This window comes from Colias philodice, chromosome 11 (assembly GCF_061535455.1).
Source record: "Colias philodice isolate Cphi_HAF_F1 chromosome 11, ilColPhil1 Martin Lab GWU primary, whole genome shotgun sequence".
NCBI lineage: Eukaryota > Metazoa > Arthropoda > Insecta > Lepidoptera > Pieridae > Colias > Colias philodice.
In genome coordinates this window covers 8,053,666-8,077,472 of record NC_143096.1, presented here as the reverse complement: position 1 = coordinate 8,077,472, position 23,807 = coordinate 8,053,666, and the positions used below count along the sequence as shown (strand labels likewise).

Below are 23,807 nucleotides of genomic sequence, written 5' to 3'. Positions count from 1 at the left end.
GCATTAAATCTAACTTAAAAAGCTTATAGCTACTAAATTCGTTGTATGTCTAAAGCAAATTTAAGCCATTACATTGCGGTGATAGATTTACTAAACATTAGACAGGTCTAAAATCCAAGGGCGCAATCCGTTTAAAATTTAAATTGTACCCTCATGCATATCCTAAATAAATCCACCGGTACACAGGAGGTTTGTAGGTACATATTTGATAAGCTCTACCCCTCCACCTACGGGTACGATGTTCATTTTCAACTAATTATGTACATTGTTTCAACTATAATATTATAAATATTGACTCCAACTTAAACACCACTTCTCTACAAGTTTATATTGCTAATTAATTATAAATATACTCTATATTTAATATTCCATTTGAATTCTTTAGAAACCTAAATCAATAATACTAAGAAAGTTTGAGACATGTTTGAGTAATATTCTTGATGGCTTGGAATAGAAGTTTCGCATTTTAATCTTATTGAAAGTTTGTGAACTTAGTATTTTATTAACTATTTATTGAATAATTTAAGCACCATTTTACTACGCTTTTAATCCGATTAATTTTCAGTTTCTGAACTAAAAGCAATGCGATAAATTAAAAACAAAATTGAAATGCGACACAAGAATGAAATGGGAGACAAAGTGTAGATAATAATTTGAAAAAGTGACGTATCTATAAATTTGTTCGGTAAACAAACTCGCGGCGAAAGATAACGCGAAACATGCAAAGTTGTATTATCTGAGCGACATCTACATAAAGTTCATTAGGAATTTGGTATTATTTAATGTGAATCGATAGGGTGTGTTCGAGGCGCGTTCCTAAGTGCTCATAACTCGTCGGTATCGAGACGGCACCTCCGCTAATGCAGCGTTTCCAATTTCCGAGCGTCGCCGTCGACCCTTGCTCAGCTTCCGAAACGGCTGTTTGCTTTTTTACCGCATTCGTCATTGTCCAATTGTAAAAGCTTTTGTCTGCAGCGGGACAACATTTATTCTGAAGATGAACTCCATTTCGAATTGTGTTTCTACACGATATCGTTTGTGTTTGCGCTCTTCAGACTTTAATCTTGAATTCAGATGACAGAAATTAACCGTACATTATGTAAAATGTAAAATTAAATTAAATTTAAAAAGAACATGCCTCTATTTTTTATTACAAATTTCAGTTATTTATTTATTGACACCTCGTAGTAAACTTTACTTGTACAAAACTTAGCCCATCGGTCTACAGCTACATTTGTACGTCTACCTATAAGTTGCATACGTGAACGCATTTGTAGATATTTTAATAAATTGATTTGTCTAAATAAAACATTTTAAAAGTAAAATATGTAAATAACTCCAGTACACACATTAACCAGATTGAAAGGTTCAATGTTTTCAATCTATTTTGTCTAACCACGCGACCGAAAATACTTTATAACTCAAAGCACTTAGAAGTTGTTACCGAATTTGGATTCATGACGTTTCGCCTCGTTATTTCCCTAAGTTTAGCGAGTTTATCTAATGAATATTCTACAAGTTTTTATCATATTACAATTAATAAAGGCGTCAGGCTCCAAAATCTCTGCTTGGAGATGAATGTTTAATGATTGTGTTAGTAACTTGCGATGGAAGGATTTAAATTAAATTATTTTTAATCTTATGCAACCCAAAACAACAAAACGATTGTTAATTTTTGAATTATTTACAGATAATTTGAAAATTAGGTATATTAAAAGAAAATAAATGTCTACGAAAACAGTAAGTTTTATCAACGCCTTGTGAATATAGGTCGGGGTATAAATTGTTTTACTTTTAGTGCATTACCTACGCGATAAAAATATATTTGCTGCATTGTAGCATAGTACCTAGTTTTAATCTACTGTAAAATGTTAATGGTTAATTGAAAATATAAAGTTTTCCAGCAATTTAGAGTTGTCCTTTGTCAATGTCCATCATTTTAAATCCTTTCCTGATCCTGAAATCGCAATATTTTTAAAAAAAGTTTAATAAAGATAGATTGGCAATAACATTTTCATATTCCGCAAGCAGTTTCCATATTATTGTCTCAGTTACGTGGCTGCTATCATACACAATCCTAATCCCGGAACAAATCTCAATGAGAGCGTGTGGCTGTAATCCCACCCCCTGCCGCGGCCCGCTCACCCGATTGGCTTTATTAAGGTGTAGCAGACCGCTACAATTATTATTCGTCCCTTGTTTGTGGTAGATGTCGTGTCTATGTCCGTACGATTCTCGTAATTAAGCTTTCGGATCTGCAACTAATGTTATTTGACTTCTTTTCTCGTGTTATTAATTTATTACTCCCTATTCGCTTCACGTTTGCGTTAGTCCATACAAATAATAATTAAATACAATTACACGACACAAAGCGGCTGCACTTTACAGCGATCATTTCATACTTTCAACTCCTGAATTTAGAAATATAATTTAAGTCTTTTCATCGCGGCACGTCTAAAGTCTTACAGCACGTCGAAATGAAAGAGCGCGCAAATTGCGGACGCATTCAAGTTTGACAGAACACCGCTACAGGAGCACTGCTACGAGATTTAAGATATCATATTATGGTGTAATCGGCTAGCCGGGAGCCGGGAGCCGCGAGCCGGGAACATCTCGCTTAAATTTACATAGCGGAAGCGTCGAACGCAACCTTTTTACTTTCTAACGAAAGGCGGATTAGGGAATTTTAATATACAACCACAACTCCCCAAATAATCTTGTATATACGCAGCTTTAAATATTCCATAAAGTAATTGCGCGATCCGGTTGAATTTTTAATGAAGCGTAGCGAAAGACCTTGTAAGGATTGATTGGTATTATTTAATTTTCAGTTTAGAATTACCTGAAATTGCTGGCGCAATGTTATAAAAGATAAGACAAAAATTACGAAAGGTTTATTTATTGAGTGGTATTTTTTAATTTTTATAACAAATTCTTATTTCGAACTAATTTGTGATTTGGTGTGTACACAACTAGTACCTCTAAATCGAAGCGAAGACGGGACTTAGTTATTTAATAGCTATGGAAGGTAAATAGTTTTAAAGATAATCATACAATTATGTTTAAAAAATCTGAATTTTTGGTCTCTTTAATAACAATAATTGTATACAAAGCAGTCCTAAGGGCTATGTCTCATTTATTTATGCAAAATGAATTAATTTTGTTATACAATTGTGGCGGGCCTCGGGCATTCCCTTCATTTTTAATTCGCATTTCTATTATTAAGAGAAAGTCAGTTCTTTTTCCTCTTTCAAAAGTTAATTACATGAAAACTCCCAATTTGCAGCAAGCCTTTTATGGGTTCCATTTTAATGTTTCTAATGGCAAGCCTAAAGGAAATATGAGCTTTAAAGACCGTTTAACTATGTATGAGAGTCTTCCCTGTTACTTTTCATTTACGCCACCGTTCGCACTCGAACGTTTCCATATTTTATAGCCTTTCATAATAGGTAACAATTTTAACGTGTCACTTTCTAGTAAGTGTGTATTATTTTTAAATCGATGCCGAGAGCTAAGTTATTCAACTTTTGTAATCAGTAAGTATTATTAAAATTTTAATAATCCCCAATATATAGTCCGTACTTTCATGTATTCCGTTTTTATAATGTAGAACAGGGTAAAGGTTTTAACGGATTATCTTTTAATGTATAAATTGTTTAATTTCCGCTGTGGATATAGCCCTATAAAATCTTTTTAAAATTCATAAATTGTTATATGTTTAATATTTATTATTCAATCAATTTTATCAGATCAAATTGTAAACATTAATTAAATTTTATAACTTGTTTAACTAAAAATTGTAAGCCCTTCCCGTATTTCGTATTTATTAACTCGCCTCACTAAACGCAATGATAGCCAAGCTTTCTGTCTTAAATTAGGAGATACACGACTATCCGCTACGATAAATGTACCTACACCGTATCCTCCTTCCTCTTAATGTTCTCATACGGCAATAAACTCTTATAAACTTGCCGGTATCACTGCTCATGCAATATAACTAAAGTATTTTCACATAAAACATTTGAAATGATGCAAAGCTTAGCCAACAGACAGTCGAGTCTGTAAATATAACTATAGACGTTTACTCAAACTTGCGATGAAGGTGAAATTGCATGAAACTTGTTTGCTCGCGTATTTTCTCGAGAGTTAGACATAATAAAATAGATGCGGTGCACCTGAGACGGCTTTCGACAAACTCTCGAAAACTTGGATCATATCGCGTCACATTGGGCGTCAATTTTACCTTTGATACACGCTAGATTAGTTGTCGAAAATTCCTCTTGACGTGTAACATTTGAGTGCTCTGAATGTTGACATTCTCGACTCACTTCAAAGTATTTAGCTCTTCTAAAGTATCACTAACCTTGTTATCTTTAGAGGACACAAGATTTTGAAAGTAATCTAACGCTGTAAATGGCTAAGTAGCTTTGAATAAACAATGAATGCTATGTAGAGGTTAGGTTCTCCCTTGAGGGTCACTTCCCATTTCTTCCTGAATCAAGCGTTGAACAGTTAATAAATACGTAAGTTCTGTGAAACGAATAGTTTGAATTTGCGATATTCTTAAGCTTGTTTTATTAGATATAAATATTTTTAAAATAAGTATTAAGATTATAATAGTATGTGGATAATAAGAATTTTTAACTTTGGCAGTATTTCCCAAACCATTATACCTATTCTGTCCGTAGCCACTGTGTAGTACGTGTTCTATAAACTTTTAAAATAGATATGTAAGATTATTTTTAAAATATGATTAATTTTAAATAATGTGTCATTTTTATTTGCAGACTCATTTCAAGCTTTAATCCAGTATCCAGACACTGGATCAGCTCAAATGGCGAAAACGGTGAGTGCTGTTAACTTCTCTGTTTTTATTAACTGTTTGAAAAGTAAAGCTATAAAACAAAGTTCCTATTGCCTCACGTTTCATTCAACTTAATGACTCGCTTTCGAACTATCTGGAAATGAAGTGACTTAGCCTTAACTGCGCTTCGACTTCAACGAAAGACTATCCAACACACAGCTATTGTAGCTATTGTCATCCATTTGTTCCAAGTTTTCCTTGTAAACGTTATTATTTTCTTACAGTTTGCAATCTTGAAAAGAGTAAATAATGTTACATATATTTTTTTGATATTTCATCCTTAAAGTTCAGCTAATGTTTTCTTAACCCGCCATTGGTGACGTGAATTTGACTTACACCGTTGGTGACCCCGGTCTCACGCACCGGGGTTTTTGACTACGAGTTTTTCTGTAATTTGTGGTTCATGCTACTTTTCATTGGGATGGATATAAAATTTGATCTTTTATTGTCAATAAAACATAGGTATTTCATAAATCAAATCTCTTTTATTGGCATAAGACAATATCTTTGGAATAACTAACATTTTCAAGTATTTTAACAAAGTTTTTTTAAAACTCAAAAATAAAGCAACAATCTTAATTATTTAACAATAAAATTAGGCTTAGTCAGTCTTATGACATTGAAAACATAAAATGAAGTAACATAAATGGTAATACTTCGACCAAAAAAATATATATATGTACAATACTAAAATCACTCATCTTCAACAGCAAAACAACTAGAGAAAGTTGGTACTACGTGCGATCTGGTTCGAAATTATCTGGTTCGAAGTCACTTCCAGATTCACTTTCCGATGACGTTTGTAATCTGTCCTCATCAGATACTGCTTCTTGCAAAAGAGCCTCGAGACGACGCTGATTACTTTCGTAAGACTTGCTGAGACAATGTTCACAATTTGAACAAAAAACACGGAATTTCTTGTAAAATATCGATCAAATCTAGCAAAACGCTTACTAATAATAGAATTATATGATTAAACTATAAATTACAACATTAGCTTTATCAAAATAAATAAATAAAAAAAAATACAGAATAACCATTTGACTTACTTAGTTGGTGACACCGGTCTCACGCACCGGGTTGGGGCCAAAACTCTGTAACGTGCGCCCGCGTCGCTGTCACGGGGTAGGGGTAGGGTAGGGGGCGCGAAATTAGGCAGCTACTCGAAACCACAGAGTAATTCGATAAACAATGACAAAAATATTTGGGTTTATTTAACTGCCCGGTCTCACAGACATATAAGGTCACCAATGGCGGGTTAAACAGAATAGGAAACTTTTTCGAGTCTTGGAATTGCAATACAAATCATCGTATAAAATATCGCGTTGTTATATAAAATAAATAGTGTACAAAATAGGTTCGCTTATACGAATGTGAACAATGTAGCCGACAGCAGCTCGCAAGGCCGGCGAGCGCCGACTCACAATAGTCCGCACGGTCGCCGCCGAATGGGACATCATTTTTCTCGACCAAACTTTTCCCATTCGCTATTCATTTGCGTTAGAAGTTGCTCGTACCGCCGCCTACTGCAGCGACTGTTTTAACTTTATTTCTGATGCAGCGTTCAGGGCAAATTAAATTTCGTTTTGCGGCTTCCGCAAACTCGCTTAACGAGTATAATAATTATCGAGCCTTTTCTGAACGCGATAGCTGTGAGTGGCGAGTTGTTTTTTCTACGGTCAATATGTAATTCACCCCTATTTGTTTATTCTACCCGGTTGAGCGTATAATTGCTTTCTGTATTTATTAAACTTTATATTAATCGAATCATACAAAAAGCTCGTACGTGTTTCAATGCAAACTGAGCGTTACGATAGTAGAAACGTTTCTAAAAATAACATTTCATACAAGAAAATTTAATTAAGTATATGACTTAGTTTTTTACCCTATCCAAAGTCCTTTTGGGACATGTAATATGTTAGTTAATATCTGACGAATTATATTACACATTTTTGTTTCTCTATATTGTCCGAATAAATAAAATAACAATAATTTAGTTCTCTCATTTTAGTAAGTAGAGTAGTTGGCCGACAAATTAAAGCTCGTGAAGCGGGGAAACCTTTCGCAAAATTGAGATATCACTCGCGGAGTGGAATGGCGAAAACTTAGAAACGCTAAGTCCTAGCTGATACGCTTGAAGTTCTCCTTTATAACTAAAATATACGGCCTATTTCACAAGTCTGGATACATTGTAAAAATTGTACAATATAAATAATATAAAGTCAAATAGTTATAAAAATAAAATATACAAAACAAGCTAACATATGGATTTAAAATATATGTTCATGTATTTATAAAGACAATTCATACTTTAATAGTGATTCAAAAATTACTAAATTAAAACACATCCACAGTTTATCCAAGTCCAAATATATTCTTCAATAGTACAATTCTACCGTAAACATAGGAATTCATTATACATCACCAACAAATTGGTGATCTTTATACCTCCCCTCTATCTGAACCAGGCTTAGAGAATCCACTGGGAATTGAACTCCGGAAGCTGCTTTTGTAGCATACCAGATCAGGCTATGGAAATTGACCGAATGAAAATTACGCCTTACAAGATAAACTGTTCCGTTTCGTAACATATTATACATCTTTCTAAATTAACATGCTTATATAATCAAGTAATAAATCAAGTAACAATCTATTCAGGCTGTTTACTTTATTTAAAAATAAAACCTTAGGTAGTTGGGTAACAAATTTAAGACAACAATCCTTTCCACCGACACCCCTCGTGCCAGATTCGCAAATACCCTACATCAGCAATATTATTTACTTGCTGAAACATAAATTCAGCGGGAAGCGTCTAGTAATATCCATTGACAGTGTGGTTTGTAATATAAAGGTATTAGCAGTCGTATTAGAGGGGTTGCCGCGGTAATAAGTCTGGCACTCGTTAACGGATCCGACGTCGTAACATCGCTCGCTCAACTCGGCTAACGAGCGTGCAATGTCGGTACACAGTTATTTTATTACATTCTTTACCTCTAAATCTCAAACTTTGACATTATTGCACTTACTAATTTGTTGTACCTACAACGTTGTGCAGTGTACGGAGCTTATTTAATTACTGTTTCCTTTTAAGACCTAAACGTTAAACGCATGTTCCTTGAGATCGTGAAAGTTCTTGAGACACTACAATCGTAAAAAGTTTTCAAATATTAGGTAATGGGATCGTTAATTTACAACAATATTAAGTGTCGGAAAATATGGTTTAAATAGACTAATGCAAGTCTATCCACTTGTCCAGGATAAAGCAATGTTTACACAGGGTTTGCTGTTTTGTGCAACGATGTGAGTCGCAAAGCACTACACTAAGAACAATGCGAAGGCTCTTAAGTTTTGTGCAGTACTTATGTGGCAGGAAATATTCTTCGGATGTATTGCGATAAGGTTTTCGTTTCACATACGAATCATAAATGGAACCGCCGCAGATTTTTCTAAAAATGAAATTGAAACGTCCCGCAAGGTAAGTGGCAACAGAAATAAGAGGTACAAAGTGAAGTGAAGCCGGATAGTGCTCCAACCACAAAGGGCAGAGTCGGATGTTGAGCGCTGAAATCCCCCGATCCCCGACTCTATGATCCTTGACATAAATCTCTAACCTCGCCATCAAATCTTTTCAGAGGGCGGCTTAGGCGTGCAGACACGAAATGTAAGCTCTTAATGTGCTCAATTCGTGTACCTACATGTAGTACTGGGCTCCGCGTAAACATTGCCGCGCTCGTAAATATACCTATTTCAACTCGAAATCCTGTTTACCAAAGGCACCTATAAAACACGTTACCTTTACTTATTCACTTAAAGTTACGAGACTTGCGTGAAAAGTAAAAACATTATAACAAAAACCCTAGCCGGCTGATTTCGACGCGGCTATTACTGTGAGAAAGTAAGCGACACAAGACAAACCGAACCATTTACGAGAACGATACAAATTTAAAAGTTTCAACTCGTCCCTAATACAATTCAAACTAGTCAAGACTTAATTAACACGTAATTTGCACCGTTCACTATTTAATTATCAATTTGAATACTTATTTATTTTCCATCACGAGTAAATTCATCTGGGTCCTATACAAATTGATGCTTAAATGCGGAAACATTTTAAATCAATAGAGAAGATTATATACGGCATGAATGTACTGATGTGCTGTCATTACTGAATGGTCTCGGTGCTCGGTGCCGTAATCAAAGCCATGCTACTCCATCAATAAGCAATGATTGATAACAATGTGATGCACAGGAATAGCTACGGGCTGAGACTGCCCAGTGGCGATCACTCAATGTGGGGTATAGTTTATGATATACCGTACCGCATATCAAGTGTTATAATCTGAATACGAGAACGAGATTATTAATTTCCTTCTGAGTTATAGAACTTGTATAGACAAATATTTGTACTATAAATTTGTCTGTCTTCAATAATTTATATGATAAAAATATCTTCATATAAATCCAATCTTGATGACTTCCTACTATAATTAATGACACGATTAGAAATGTGAAGCTAGCACTTTCCATATTTTTCATTAACGAATACAGCGTAAATTAAATATGATATAACCTCGAGTTTATTTTATGTTCCATAAAGCGAAATCCGAGGCAGCTTTTATGGACTCAAGGTGCGCTTTTGTTTACATTTTAAAATTGCACTTTGCACCGCGACCCGCGTCTACTCTGGCCTCGCTGTCAACACGAGAAGTATTCAAACGATGTATGTGTCGAAAATATTATAACCCCGTTGTTTATCCTAGATATTGCGGTGAAAATATAAAAATGAAAATTTTAATTGATGTTTTCGTTTAATATATCTTAAGCCAAAAACGCTGTACAGATTATAACATTGTGTTTATGAATTTCCCTTTAACACTGTTGGCTAAAAATATAAGCTTTTAAATTATTAAATACATTTTTTTAGTCCCCAACAACCACGGACATCCATAAATTGCTATTTGCATTTCCAAAATGGAGCCACTGCCATTTGTTTCAAGTGTATTTCATTAACATAAATTGCTTTACGTCTATGCAATAGTAACTTTGTTAGCAATCTTTTTTATTTCTATTTTAGACGTTTAGTTGTTTAGAGATGCACGAAGAATCCTTATTAGTTGTAGTATTTACAGAAAGCTTAACGATTTATGCTCCAAGAAACATTAAATGCTCAATCAAGGTTAAAATCAGATTGTGGAAATGTTGCGCTCTGTTATTATTTAATCCACTTTCATATTCTAAGACTTAGTATTTCATTTTATACGACATCATTTTTTATATTGATCATAATATTTTATTGTGAGTTCTTAATTCTCTTATATATCCACGATATTACAAAAACTTCATATTGATATCAAAGTATGTTGTTAGAAAGTAAAACAGCAGATACAAGAGCTAGTTGTAATGTAAACAGGGTTCAAGCTCCGATTAAAATTTCACGTGCTATCGCCCAACCCTGCTTAGGTCAGTGCAGAGCGCAGACTATCAACAAAGCCCGAACTCTGCACCACCTCGTTACGTGTCAAACATTGTTTAAGTATTGTTTGCAGCTACATTGAGGTTGTTCCGTTCAATTATTAAAACTTCAATATCAAAATCTAAATGGGGATTCATAAACATTGCAGTTCCGTGTGCGCTCACAACGAATGTAGATAATTAAATATGAATGTGGAACAGTTTACGTGTACGGCTGGTTACAGCGTGCGTGCGATAAACAATGCCATTATGTTGTGAACAATATTATTGTTCATACACAATACCAATTTACGCTCACTGTCAAAAGTCGAAGTCTTCATTATTCACGATGTCACTATACGCATTTCGTCTGTAGATTAATCACCGCGGTACTAAGTGATAGGAAGAAGGCGTGGTATTTGAACGATAACAACGTCGAACATTGTCGGTTGTGTCGCCAACAATTAAGGGTAACCCCGAGTATTAATTACATTGTCCAATGGAACGAAAATGGTTTGTTCGGCTACGCGTCCGCGGATGTGTACCTAACCTAATTGAGGATGCCCACGTTTTGATTCACTATGTTCCCACTACTATAATAATGTTTTTAGGTGGTTGAAAACGAGAGGCTTTCTTAATTGAGGGTTTGAGAACGTAATTATGAAATATTAAATCTGTAAAGTATAACTAATAATTGCTGGTTTACACTCATCCTGAATACGTATATTTTCAAACATTTCATGAATCAATCACTTCTATATATCTCTCGTATCGCTCGTAAAACACAATGGAAAACCTTTAAAAGCGTTGACTAGCAATTAAATAAATTACTAATGTCGTCCGTGTTTTGTTTGTATTTGAAAGCCTTTAATTGTATTTATTTTCAGTGCAGAGCTCAGACTCAATAGTCCCGTAAGTGCTCTCATCGACCAATAGAAGGAATTTCTGTTTGCACTCGCTTATATTGTTGATCACAATGAAAATATTATGTTCAATAGAAATATGGGTTTTCCGGATCATTTGATATTAATATTTTCTATAGCTTATTATTGACGTTATATTCTGTAAACTTGCCATCTTTACATACTTACAGATATTTCATTTAATTTGTATGTTTGAAGAATAGTGTGTTAGTTAAAAACTATTTCATTAACCTCATTAATCAAATTCATTTAAATTTAAATTCACAAAGTCCCACATAAAAATAAATGAATGAAAATGCTAACATTCACCCCACAGGATGTCGCAAATCCTTGAATCACAGCGTCTATAAATATTAAAACCGCTAATCGTAAGGTCTCAACAAAACTTTTATCTGGTCTCCCTGGAAAAACCGTCAAAATTAGCAACAGGGGTGGATTGAGGCGGACCGCACTTAATCCTTCTCTAAGAAGGCTTTGCTTAAACGAGTTCTAACGAGCTAAAGATAAAACAATTACCGGAGGCGTGATTAAGAGATACGGAAGACACTTGTTAGATGCTCCTATGATGTGTCGTGCTTTGATTTGATCTCTCATGTGGTTTTAGAAACACACGTCAGTTTTATTTAAACCATACAAATGTGAATATAATTAATTAACTTAATGCATCAAAAGTAAATGAGTTTTCTCATCTCGAACTGAACTTCTTATTTTCCAGAGATAATAATCAAGAACAAATAAAATACCCAACATTAGGTTTGAGTACACTGAAACAACCTGCTAGTTCTCCCCCTATCTTTATAGAACGGTAATAACCGCACTTTGTTTTAACGTACGAGCTATATTCTAGGTTAATTACTTTCCAATAATGCCTAAACAAGCACTCCCTCGCCGCAATCAAAATGTGTAATGTCTACAAAAACAGTTACGTATCAAAGCGACCTCCTTCGCTTTCTTATGTGCTTTTCACATTTCCATATAAGTTGAGCTATAAGCGAACCAATCTATTCACGTCTACACATCAGGGGGTCCGCATTTGCATATAGAGCAGAAATTTATTAAATCTACAGCCAATATCCAGCTTTTCGACATTGACTCTCACTTATTCATTGCGTTTCTAAAATTTTTATTAGATTGTAAAGAGGTATTCATAAGTTGATTCTCTTTACTACTATACTTTCTTTGTATAAAATCTATGAAAATAAAATTTTACTTCTCTTGAAAAATACCCAGAAAATCCTCTTAAAATATTCTTGCGAAAAGAGCGGCGCCTAAAGACCAAAGAAATATCGTCTTACTTTTCATTTCATAAATATTATTATTGTATTATATCATTTCACTTTTACTATAATATTCCAAAGGAAAAAGTAACGTTAATTGGTTGCATTATTAATACGTCGCAGAGTGGACGCCGCAGGCAACGGGAGGTTGGCGGTCTTCTAATGAAACGCCTTACAAGAAATGCCCCGGGCGCAATTATTGAACCGTTTGAATTAAATAAGTAAGCCAGCCAAAGGATTCATGAGATTCAATACAGATTTTAAAACTTTACAATTCTGTGGAACTCGATAAAGTAAAGCCTTCACGAATTTAATATATGCCGTTGTTGTTCTTTCGATGAAAAATGTAATGTATAGTACGCGCGTTTCATGGACGTCGGGCATAAAGCTGGCAGGAATGGGTTGAGTGCTGTTGCATTTTAATTAATTCCCTTTTCTATCGCGATGCGCCGTTATCAGCTTCCCGCAGGCGTCGTGGACAAACAAATTGCCAGCGCAGGAACGTAACGAATTTGACACGGTCATGTTGTAATTTTTTTCTTCTCCGTAATCGATTTTTTAACCCTTTACTGTTTTATCTTCAAATTATATCTTAAAGTTTCGCAAGATTGCTTTTCATTTTCTTATATAATAAAGATGGAACATTTTATATCATTCAATTAAATTAAAATATATATATTATATAATATACTAGCTTTCCGCCCGCGGCTTCGCCCTCGTTTTCAAAGAAAAACCCGTTCCCGTAGGATTTCCGGGATAAAACCTATCCTATGTCCTTTCTCGGGTATCAAAATATCTCTATACCAAATTTCATGCAAATTGGTTCAGTAGTTAAGGCTTGATTGAGTAACAGACAGACAGACAGAGTTACTTTCGCATTTATAATATTATTAGTATGGATTATACCGGCCGAATTGATAACCTCCTCCTTTTTTTAGAAGTCGATTAATAAATTTCAAAATTCAAAGCAATAGTTGAAGCTATTTAAATAACATAATGTGTGTTTTCCGGAGAGATAAGAATAATTATTTCCATAGTACTATAAATAAAGAACTCGCATTTTTGTTGACAGGCCCTGGACGGTCAGAACATCTACAACGGATGCTGCACCCTGCGCATCGACTACTCCAAGATGACTTGCCTGAACGTGAAGTACAACAACGACAAGTCGCGCGACTACACCAACCCCACGCTGCCGTCCGGCGACGGCGACACCCATCAGCTCTTGACCAGTGAGTTGATGTCACTGCGTGCTCGCCTCCTGGCCCTCGCATCCAGGAAGAGTTAGTCCCATACTACTCCACACCTGGACGCTTACGCACCGCCTCTGTATCTGTCCTTGTATCTATGCGAGGAGCGTTGTAAACTTCATCTCTCCCTTCACCAACTTTGGCCGTTTGTAACGTTCAACATGTTGCCTCGAATTTGACATGGGTCTTGCTGTTTGTTATCTTTCACTCAAATTACGTACTCACTTGTACATGTGGCACTGAATATTTTATTTCTATTTACTGGGTCTAATATCAAACTTCCAGAAACTTATTCGCCTTGTGTTGCTTGTTTCCGAATTATGTTTATTTAGCACGAATAAACAAAATGTATATACATTTTCGACGTGAATTTCAGCCTTGTATCGTCTTTCACCTTCGAATGCCATAAATTACCTACTCTTTAAAATTTAATATTTACCTACGTTTTGATAAATAACGAAGACCTTTACCGAGTAAGCCGTATAAGTAGCTACTTCACTCTTCCATTCTATCTTTTGTCTTGTTTATTATTCATAATCAATTCTAAATGTTTCCACAGTGACTAATAACTTTTCATAAATCCTTACTGCACCGTAGAGGGTTGTGATATATGAGGATTATTCCGGCATTGCCGATTTGTAGCTTTTGTTACCTAATACCGCTTTACATACAAGGGTCTGAGCAAAAAGACAACATGTTTCGTGTGGTTCCCTCTCGACGACAAAACATTAAACGTATGGAATGGACGCGAAATTATTGTATTGCACTTTCTTATGATTAAACTACTTTTGTAACATATTCAGTTACAGACCTATATATAAATTATAAAATTTATTATTAAACTATTGGTGGCTGTTCAGCGATGGGCTTCTAATATTGGTTCCTTTTTAAAATTGTGCATGTTTCAGTCTAACGTTTAACTATCTTAATGTACGTAAAAATATATCCAGCATATTTTATTGGTTCTTATTAATTTATCTGTATAAACAACGAAGATATCTATTTAATTAAAACCTGTATCCACCTTCGTTCTTACAGTTCGCATCGCAAATAGGGTTGTAAAAAGTTCGTCGATAATGGTGGTGGTGGGTGACTGACGACTGTGTCACGCTCTACGACTCCCCATATAGTATAAACGTTTTGGAAAACTAACTGCCACTAATAATAATAATTAATACATTGCCCCTCGCGCATCAAACTGTCACAATCAACGACATGATTGTACTAACTATCCAGGTAGTGGAGTCCTCGCGTCTCCATTCCTAGGCCTCGGCCCCGGTCTCGCGTGCCCTACAATAACAGCTTGGTTGAATGAAATTGCCACACTACATTCCCCTACGCGCCCAACCACCTACCAAAGTACCAACACCAAAATGCTGACAAAATATCAATATTATAAATAGTACCTGCTTATTTTTTGTTTTTTTTTTTTGTTAGAATTTTTTGTTATTAATTTTTATTTATTCCTGTCTATTGCTTGTACTTAAACATGGTTATAATGTAAACAGTTTTCCTTATAGTTTTTAATTCAAAGCTGTGTAGATACGGTGTTAATTGGGTTGTGGAATTTATATGTAGTACAATGTAAGAGCTAGATATAAGGAATTGTTCTGCAATGTGTTACTGTACCTATTGATAAAAAAATAAAAATACATATAATAATAACTCCAGGTGGCGGAGTCCTCGCGCCCCCATAGAGTATGAGCGTGATTGAAACAAACATCCTCCTTACCAATACCAAAATACTGTCCTAACATCAATATAATAACCCCAGGTGGCGGAGTCCTCGCGCCCTCATTTCTAGGCCTCGACTATGGCCTCGCGTCATACAGTATGAGCTTAGTTGAAACAAACTGCCTCCTTCGTACCAACAAATTGTCTCTATGAACATAAATTTACTAACTCTCCAGGTGGGGGAGTCCTCGCGCCCCCATTCCTAGGCCTCGGCTCCGGGCTCGCGTCCCCTTACGGCGTGGGCGTGGGCGGCGTGGGCCTGCCCGCGTTCGGCGCGCTCACGCTCACGCCGGCGTCGCCCGCGCTTCGTGCGCTCGCTGCGCCACCGCTGCCGCTAGCGACTGTACTGCTCGTGTCGAACCTTAATGAGGAGGTATGTACACACACATGCACACAAATAAACACACGAACAAAACATTGCACATTATATACAAAAAATGAAAAAAAAAACATAGTACTTACATACTAAATAGGTAAACTACATGATGGAAATTTACACATGAACAGGCAAAAAATTTTTTTTGGAAATATGAAAAAAATAAATTAGGTACATGTTACAGGATCAAAATTTGAATTAATCACGCTATTCATTAATAAGATCTCGAACAATTTAATTGGTACATAATATAATACGTAGTTTAAAAAAATGTTTAACCACATGAACATACAAGATTACAATTGAGTATTTGAATAAAATTTTTTTTTGTGCTAAATGGAAAGATTATATATTAGTTTTATAACAAAACTGTTTTTTTTTTTTAATTTTTTTTGCAATAATTCAAAAGTTATTTCAAAATAAAAATTAGTCTTTGAATCCAGTACCGAAAACACACCGACAACTCCCGAAGCGTCACCCGAACGCGTGTGACGTCATAATGTTAGTTTTCACTCATTGCAGTTGATAGAATAAAACCGGCCAAGTGCGAGTCGGGCTCGCGCACAAAGGGTTCCGTAGCAGCAAATATAATAAATTACAGTTAAATCAACCTATCTCAAAAACTATAAGAGATACTTTGATCAAACCAAAAATCGTTGAAAGAGTTAATTAGCATGCATCACCTCTATTTTTTTTAGAATTTTATACCCCGTAGTTATAAAAATAGAGGGGGGGGGACATACTTTTTACGACTTTGAGAGCTGATATCTCAAAAACCGTTCACTTTAAGAAAAATGTTTTTTAGAAAACTTTATATCATTTTAAAAGACCTTTCCATTGATACCCCACACGGGTATGTACATCGAAAAAAAAAATTTCATCCCTCAGTTACATGTATGGGGGGCCCCACCCCCAATTCTTTTTTTTACTATTTAGTGTCATATTTTTGTAGCGGTTCATACAACACATATTCCCATCAAATTTCATCACTGTAGTACTTATAGTTTCCGAGTAAATCGGCTGTGACAGACGGACAGACGGACAGACGGACAGACGGACATGACGAAACTATAAGGGTTCCGTTTTTGCCATTTTGGCTACGGAACCCTAAAAACGTATACCACTATAACATTTTGACGTCACATCTATCGTGACCAGTCATGGTGCGTTTATAGTCACGTGACTTTAATTTAAATTTCATCAATTTTTAATTGCTTATAATTAATTGAAAAATATTTTTTTGGAGATTTTTGCATTAAATATCAATATTATTAATAATAAAGTTTTAAAATACATAAAAAAAATCAATATTTTTTTATTATTCAAATACTCAATTATCAATAGTCCACTTTCATTTAGCTATAGAATTTTAATTTGTTAACATTTATGGGCTGAAGGGATTCATACCACATACAATATTACATATCACATCAATCAACAGATCAAATCTAAATATTGTTTATTTGCATTGTTTATAAAGCATTTATAATAAAGAGGTTCCTGCAACAATATCTAACATCACACCTCAATCAACAACCCAACTTTAACACGTTAACCGCCAAGCCTATTTCATAAAAAATGCTTACAACGCTGAAATAATTTTTATGTCCTTCCGTCTCTCAAAAGTCTGATTATATTAACTTCACAGTATTAAAAGAGTTTTGTAATCAAGTTTTATGAAATTCTCCTAGTGGGGTTACCGGTAGCCCCCATGGCTCTGTAGAAAGGTTATATTTTGCTGGTAACCCCTATGGCGGTTAACATGTAAAACTTCTGCAACCATCAAGTTATGTGTTTTTTACATTTATTTCTTATATGTATTTGTCTCGTCGCCGGTCCCTCCTGACCCCAAGGCGATTAACGCATTAAGTGTATTAAATTTGCATTGTTTATAAAACACTTAGTAATCAAATTAGAGTGTTACCCTTAGATGTTACACAAATATAAATGGACGATGGAACATGATATAGCCTATTGACAAAATGCATTGCGCTAACACAATAGCCGGTAACGTCCATTCGCAAGATTTCACGTCGGTTCACGGCGAGCGACTAATTGTTAATTGGTTAAACTAATTCAGTCGGCGTTACGGGCTATTCATTTATATATTCCACTTAAACACCTCGAATAAGTTGCTAATTTTATTTATAGATATGACGAGATATCTGACATGTATCTTTTACGACTATTTATAATACTATCTCTTTTCTCTTTCCTATTGTTTTAGATGGTCACGCCTGACGCTCTCTTTACCCTTTTCGGTACGTGTGCACATACATTCCGTATTTTATATTAAAACATTAATATTACTATATACTGAGTCCCTGTCTGCCTGGAAGACAAATTGTCAGCTAACATTCTGGATTTCTTTACTGATAACCGCATCCATAGACTTGGCGTCGAAGCTTCGCTTGTTAACACTATCCATTCTGAGTCATTCTGAGCTTTATATTAACTGTGTGTGACAATTTGTGTTTCAGTTGTTTAGCTGTAGCTGTGTAGCTCAGGTAGAACATCTACCCAGTGTTATATGTTGATTGTTTAATGCTTCCGATGGTTCATTTGTTAGATTTTAGCCAGTCTCTTCACAGTGTAGATAGTGATGATGTAGACAAAAAAATGTTAAAGCTAAGAGTACAACAGCTAGTAAAATGGACTGTACAAATTTGTTTACTCTGTACAATCAGCTAATTGGAGTGTTAACATATTAATCGGAAGCTTAACGTGACCTAATAGAATTAGATTTTCTCTCTTGTATCACTTAATCTGTCCCATTTCAAAATTATTATTTATAATTATGCTGAAACATAGTTGAATCGTTAACTCGATATTAATAGGTTATAATACTAAAACATAACACGAAATAATAAAGTGGTTAGAAATAAGAGATAAATAAACAAAAAATCGCATTGTTCCGTATGTAACACACTTTTACCATTTAGGCGTGTACGGCGATGTGCAACGAGTGAAGATCCTTTACAACAAAAAAGATTCAGCTCTAATTCAGATGGCGGAACCGCATCAAGCCCATCTCGGTGAGTAGACCTTATGATAACAGACACAAAGCATATTATTGAATAGCACGTGATATTGTTTAGAAACGCTGCGATATTTTTTCTCCTTTGAGCACGTTCCGTTACGGCTTCATGAATGTTCTAGTGCCAGTTGATCCCGGACATAAAGGGAAATCGCGTAATAAACGCACTTGTTTAGATACAGAAGTAATGTCCACGTTGGTGCTCCCGTGACTCCCAATATAGAATTTGGAGATTTTCCTTTTAAAATATTTGTAGGTTTTCATACATTGGAGACAAAAGATTTTGTACATTTTTAATATTGAACCTATGTTGAGACTTCAGAATTGACTTTAATTTAAACTACACTAAAGCAAAAATTTTATTTTACTCTAATATTCCTATAGGATCGTGTTAATTCATCTATTATACATATTTTGTGTGTCGTATTATATCCTTTTGACGAAATTTTATTTTTCCAAAATTTTCAACATTTTTCATTGATGCCCGACAATTTTATCATAGCGTCATGTTAAATGTGTCTATACTCTATAGACTATAGTCTTCCCCCATGAATAGACTTCTACGTACTTATCTACGTTTTATAAAATAAAATATTCAAAAAATAAAAATCCCCATTGCAGCGATGACCCACATGGACAAGCTGCGCGTGTTCGGCAAGGCGATGCGCGTGATGCTCAGCAAGCACCAGACCGTGCAGCTGCCGAAGGAGGGCCAGCCCGACGCGGGGCTCACACGGTCAGTTATACTTTAATAAATATAAAAAATTTAAAAGAAAAATTTTTGTCGTTACAAGTGGATATTAAAAAAATAGTTTTTTTTTTACTATAGTTGTTCGAATGCACGTATAAACAGTTCAAAAGTGCACATTGTTTTATATGAATTTCTGGGTGCTCGGAAAAGTTGTCTCAATGTTTTTATGGGGTAAAATTATAATCTTAATCATTATACATATACAATACATAATTATTATATAGATTAGTAAATAATCTTGATTGAAATAATCATCCAACCGCACTAACTTTCACGCTTATAGTACCAACGTACTGGAGTACGATTATAAGCGAAAGTTTCAAAGTAACCATTGAAATATATAATATTAATTATAGTTTAGCTATTCTATAAATAGTAATTATACTGAAACAAGCTAACAGTGTAATTTGAGTTAGACCGAGAATTCCCAATATTATAGTCACAAGACCTATAGTAATTATTAGAAATAGCTTACGGACTAATCAGCGAATATTCGCTTTAGATTACGATAATATACATATTATTGAATATTACAGTATAAATAAATAATACCTATATATATTATAAATAATGTAAAAATCATATTTTACATTTAAATATGAAAATAAAGCACTAAGCTTATTGATGTTATTTTCACACATCGACTTACCTTTTTCGTGGAAAATATTAAAAGCTTCGAGCGAACTCAAATGAAGATTGTTGCGTTTTACCTTCGTAAGGCAAATAAATAAATTAAAGTACCTAGTTCCAAAATGTTTTATTTGGTTTAATCCAGTAGGGATTAAACCAAATAAAACATTTTGGAAAATTACATTTTCTTTTGAGGGGCGACTTAATATAATCCACTGTTCAATGATAATAACTTAAAAAAATTAATAGTATCTATTATTCTTAATCTTTGTATGGTAATATGTGACTCATTTTAAATTTCCGAACTTTATTATATATATTTTTTTTGTTTTTATCAAGTAGTAGTTACGAGGTATATCATTCTAATTTAAACCTATATTTAGTATACTATAGTTAACAAGATCATAAATAAAATTTCAGGGACTATTCACAAAGCCCCCTCCACCGATTCAAGAAGCCGGGCAGCAAAAATTACCAGAACATCTACCCACCGAGTGCCACCTTGCATCTGTCCAACATTCCGTAAGTACCTTGCATAAAACGATTGTATAGAATTTTGTAAAAGACTAAAAATATCTGATAGACTAAAATAATAAAAAAAATGTCTATGGCTTGTCTGCCCGATCCCAATAGAGGAAAAAAGTTGATGGCTGCACTTTTTTTTTATTAAAAAAAAATAACTTGACACGTGAATTTCTTTTTTTAATTTATGAGATACGATTTTAAAATTGGAAGTTAAAAAAAGAAATCTACCGAAATTTAATCCCGTGTTCAGCTAAAACCTCCCACTCACGTATTTTAAGCGTCATGTAGGGACGTCCCACGTCATTTGTCAAAAGTCGCCAGGCCATCGCCGCCAAATTGATACATTTAACAATGTAGGTTAGTGCCTACGATGTTTTTTTTGTACTATTTTTTGGGGAGAGATCGCTATTAGTGATACGATCGTAATCTATTCTGTACGTTTGTTTTACTTGTTATTCGTGTTTTCTTTTTTTTGAAGTGAAAACTTCTTTAGCGGCGTTGAGCACTTTTTGTGTAATGGGTATAAAATCTTAAACTCGCGTCAGGACACGTGACCTGATCGAAAACGCGTAAGACGGATACCATTCCAAAATATCAAACATGCTCAACGTTAATTATCAAGTTTTCACTTCTGCCGGCACTCCCGGAGTGCAACCCGTCTTTTTTTTATTGTGGCAACTGTTAAGTTATAATACGAATTTATGTTTTGTAATAGTATTTTTATGCACAATATATACCTAATATTTCATTCATGCATTCAGTTTATTTATTAAATAGATTTTGCACCTAATTTGGAGCGTATCAACTATCGACAATTCAAATTTGAATACTTATAATAAATATTTTTTATATTTTAGAGAGAGATTAAATATTTTTTATAGTAAATTAACTATTTAGATAAAATAAAAATATATGTAGCTGTAGAATCAAAAAATACTTTTCCATACAATAAAATTCCGTAAGTTATAGTTCAATTGCACTCGTATCTTCACAATGCATACATTGATGCAACAAATACACAATGTACGTTTGTTCGCAGAGCGACAGTCTCCGAGGACGACATTAAGGACGCGTTCACCAAACGCGGCTTCACGATCAAGGCGTTCAAGTTCTTCCCGTGAGTATTTTGCATATTATTTACTTACGTGTTTTTGATGTACATTTTATTGACTTTTGTGTAATTAGTATATATTATAATTGTATGTATTTTTTTTTTAATAATTTTGTTTGTTTTTTTCTTTTAAATAAGATCATCATTTGCAAAAATAAATTAACAAATTTAAGGGTACTTTAATCAATGAAAAATAATTAATTAATTTAATAAGAAATTAAATTAACTGTAGCCTGTTTATAGCCATTCAATTTGTGCATTTGCAAAGAAATATCGTTATTAATTTTCAAATTAATAATAATTTTATTATTATTAGTTTGTGTAACGTTTATCATTGTATCCGTTTTCAGCAAGGACCGCAAGATGGCGCTGGTGCAGCTGCCGTGCATCGACGACGCGGTGGCGGCGCTCATCAAGATGCACAACTACCAGCTGTCCGAGTCCAACCACCTGCGGGTCTCCTTCTCCAAGTCGAGTATTTAAACAACCCGACGGAATATCACACAAGTCGTGTCGTCGCGCCGTCGTGTCGTCGTGTCGTCGTGTCGTCGCGCCGGCCTCTCTCACACTCGAGAACTCCTCGACTGAAAATTATAATGTATCTGTATTACGCTTACTTGGAACAGTCTAGATTAAGTGCTATTACTCTACTTCCCTAGTGAATACGTACGGTTACATAATTTAATATAGCGCCATCTGTCGGCCGCCGCCGGTACTGCTATCCGCTCAGAGAGAGTCTACGTTATCTGTATTTTGTGTGGTATTTCATTCCGCGTATTCGATAATTATTGTAACGGTATATTTTTATTTTTTTATATTATTATTATTATAGATATACGTTTCCAGTGATTTGAATAATTTCATTCGAATATTATAGCAGATCGCAATGTGATTGCGCTAGAATTATTTCATTCGGCAGCTGATAGCTATTGTGAGCGATGTCAAACATTGCAATGGTTGTTCTATAATTATTATTATTAATTATCAACTAATTTACACATTTATTATTATATTATTAATTATTATCGATTATCAATTATTATTATTATTATATCCATCACATGTGCACATTGTTAAAAAATATATTTTCCTCGTCACATATAATTTGCAGTTATCGCTATAAGATTATAGTTTATAAATATATTTTATTCACTATTTTGATATGCACAATTTATTATTGCATTTTTAATTAATTATAGTTTTGTGCGCATACACATTTTTTGTTTATGAACGAGAATGATCGCTTAAAAATGTGTATGTGTGTGCAATATTAGTTATAGACAATTTTATTAGCGTTAAGGTTATATCATCTCGGAGCGGTTAAGGCTCATCGCTACACTCTTCCATATTGTTTCGTTGTTTAGAAAAATATTCTGTTAATCGTTTCGAAGTAGTTATCTCGATTAGTTAGTGTAATCACAACTCTCGTATCTTACCTAGACTCTAGTTAATAATACCATAGAGGAAAGTAACCAAATATGGAATACCATTTTGTTTTTGGGATATAAAAATGAAACTTTACATAAATTATATCAGTTTATTGTTTTTACTGGTCAGTCATACATCTATAAGTAATAATTAACAGCCTTTAACGAAATATATCGGTAATCTAATTAAAATCTTACACAAAAAACAAAATCCCAAATGAGTAACCAAATATGGAATAGGTACCCATATATGGAATATAAGAATAAATCAACATAACAATAACAAAAATTTAATGAATATCTTTGAGATCAATGAAATTAATGTAACATATTGTGATAAATGAAAGAAGTTACGTAATTACTTGCAAAAGTCACAAATCCAGATCCATCTGGACCAGCACATCATACCTAATGTGTTCAGAGCCCATACATCAAGCATTTAATTCAACTT

General features: G+C 34.3%; 1 protein-coding gene across 7 annotated transcripts in view; it reads left to right on the top strand.

Moving 5' to 3' along the window:
• The window catches only part of heph (polypyrimidine tract-binding protein 1 heph), a 357,204-nt gene extending 333,820 nt beyond the window's left edge, over nucleotides 1-23,384 (top strand). For 6 of the 7 annotated variants that reach the window (XM_089701013.1, XM_089701014.1, XM_089701017.1 and 3 more), the window contains 9 exons: nucleotides 4,788-4,846; nucleotides 13,588-13,798; nucleotides 15,676-15,872; nucleotides 18,103-18,136; nucleotides 18,818-18,910; nucleotides 19,534-19,648; nucleotides 20,714-20,815; nucleotides 21,858-21,935; nucleotides 22,280-23,384. In XM_089701013.1, coding sequence (XP_089557139.1) covers nucleotides 4,788-4,846; nucleotides 13,588-13,798; nucleotides 15,676-15,872; nucleotides 18,103-18,136; nucleotides 18,818-18,910; nucleotides 19,534-19,648; nucleotides 20,714-20,815; nucleotides 21,858-21,935; nucleotides 22,280-22,412 — 1,022 coding nt within the window. In that variant the 3' untranslated portion in view covers nucleotides 22,413-23,384. The remainder of the gene's footprint in view (nucleotides 1-4,787; nucleotides 4,847-13,587; nucleotides 13,799-15,675; nucleotides 15,873-18,102; nucleotides 18,137-18,817; nucleotides 18,911-19,533; nucleotides 19,649-20,713; nucleotides 20,816-21,857; nucleotides 21,936-22,279) is intronic. The other variant, XM_089701012.1, reaches the window with a different exon arrangement.
• The last annotated feature ends 423 nt before the right edge of the window (nucleotides 23,385-23,807 follow it).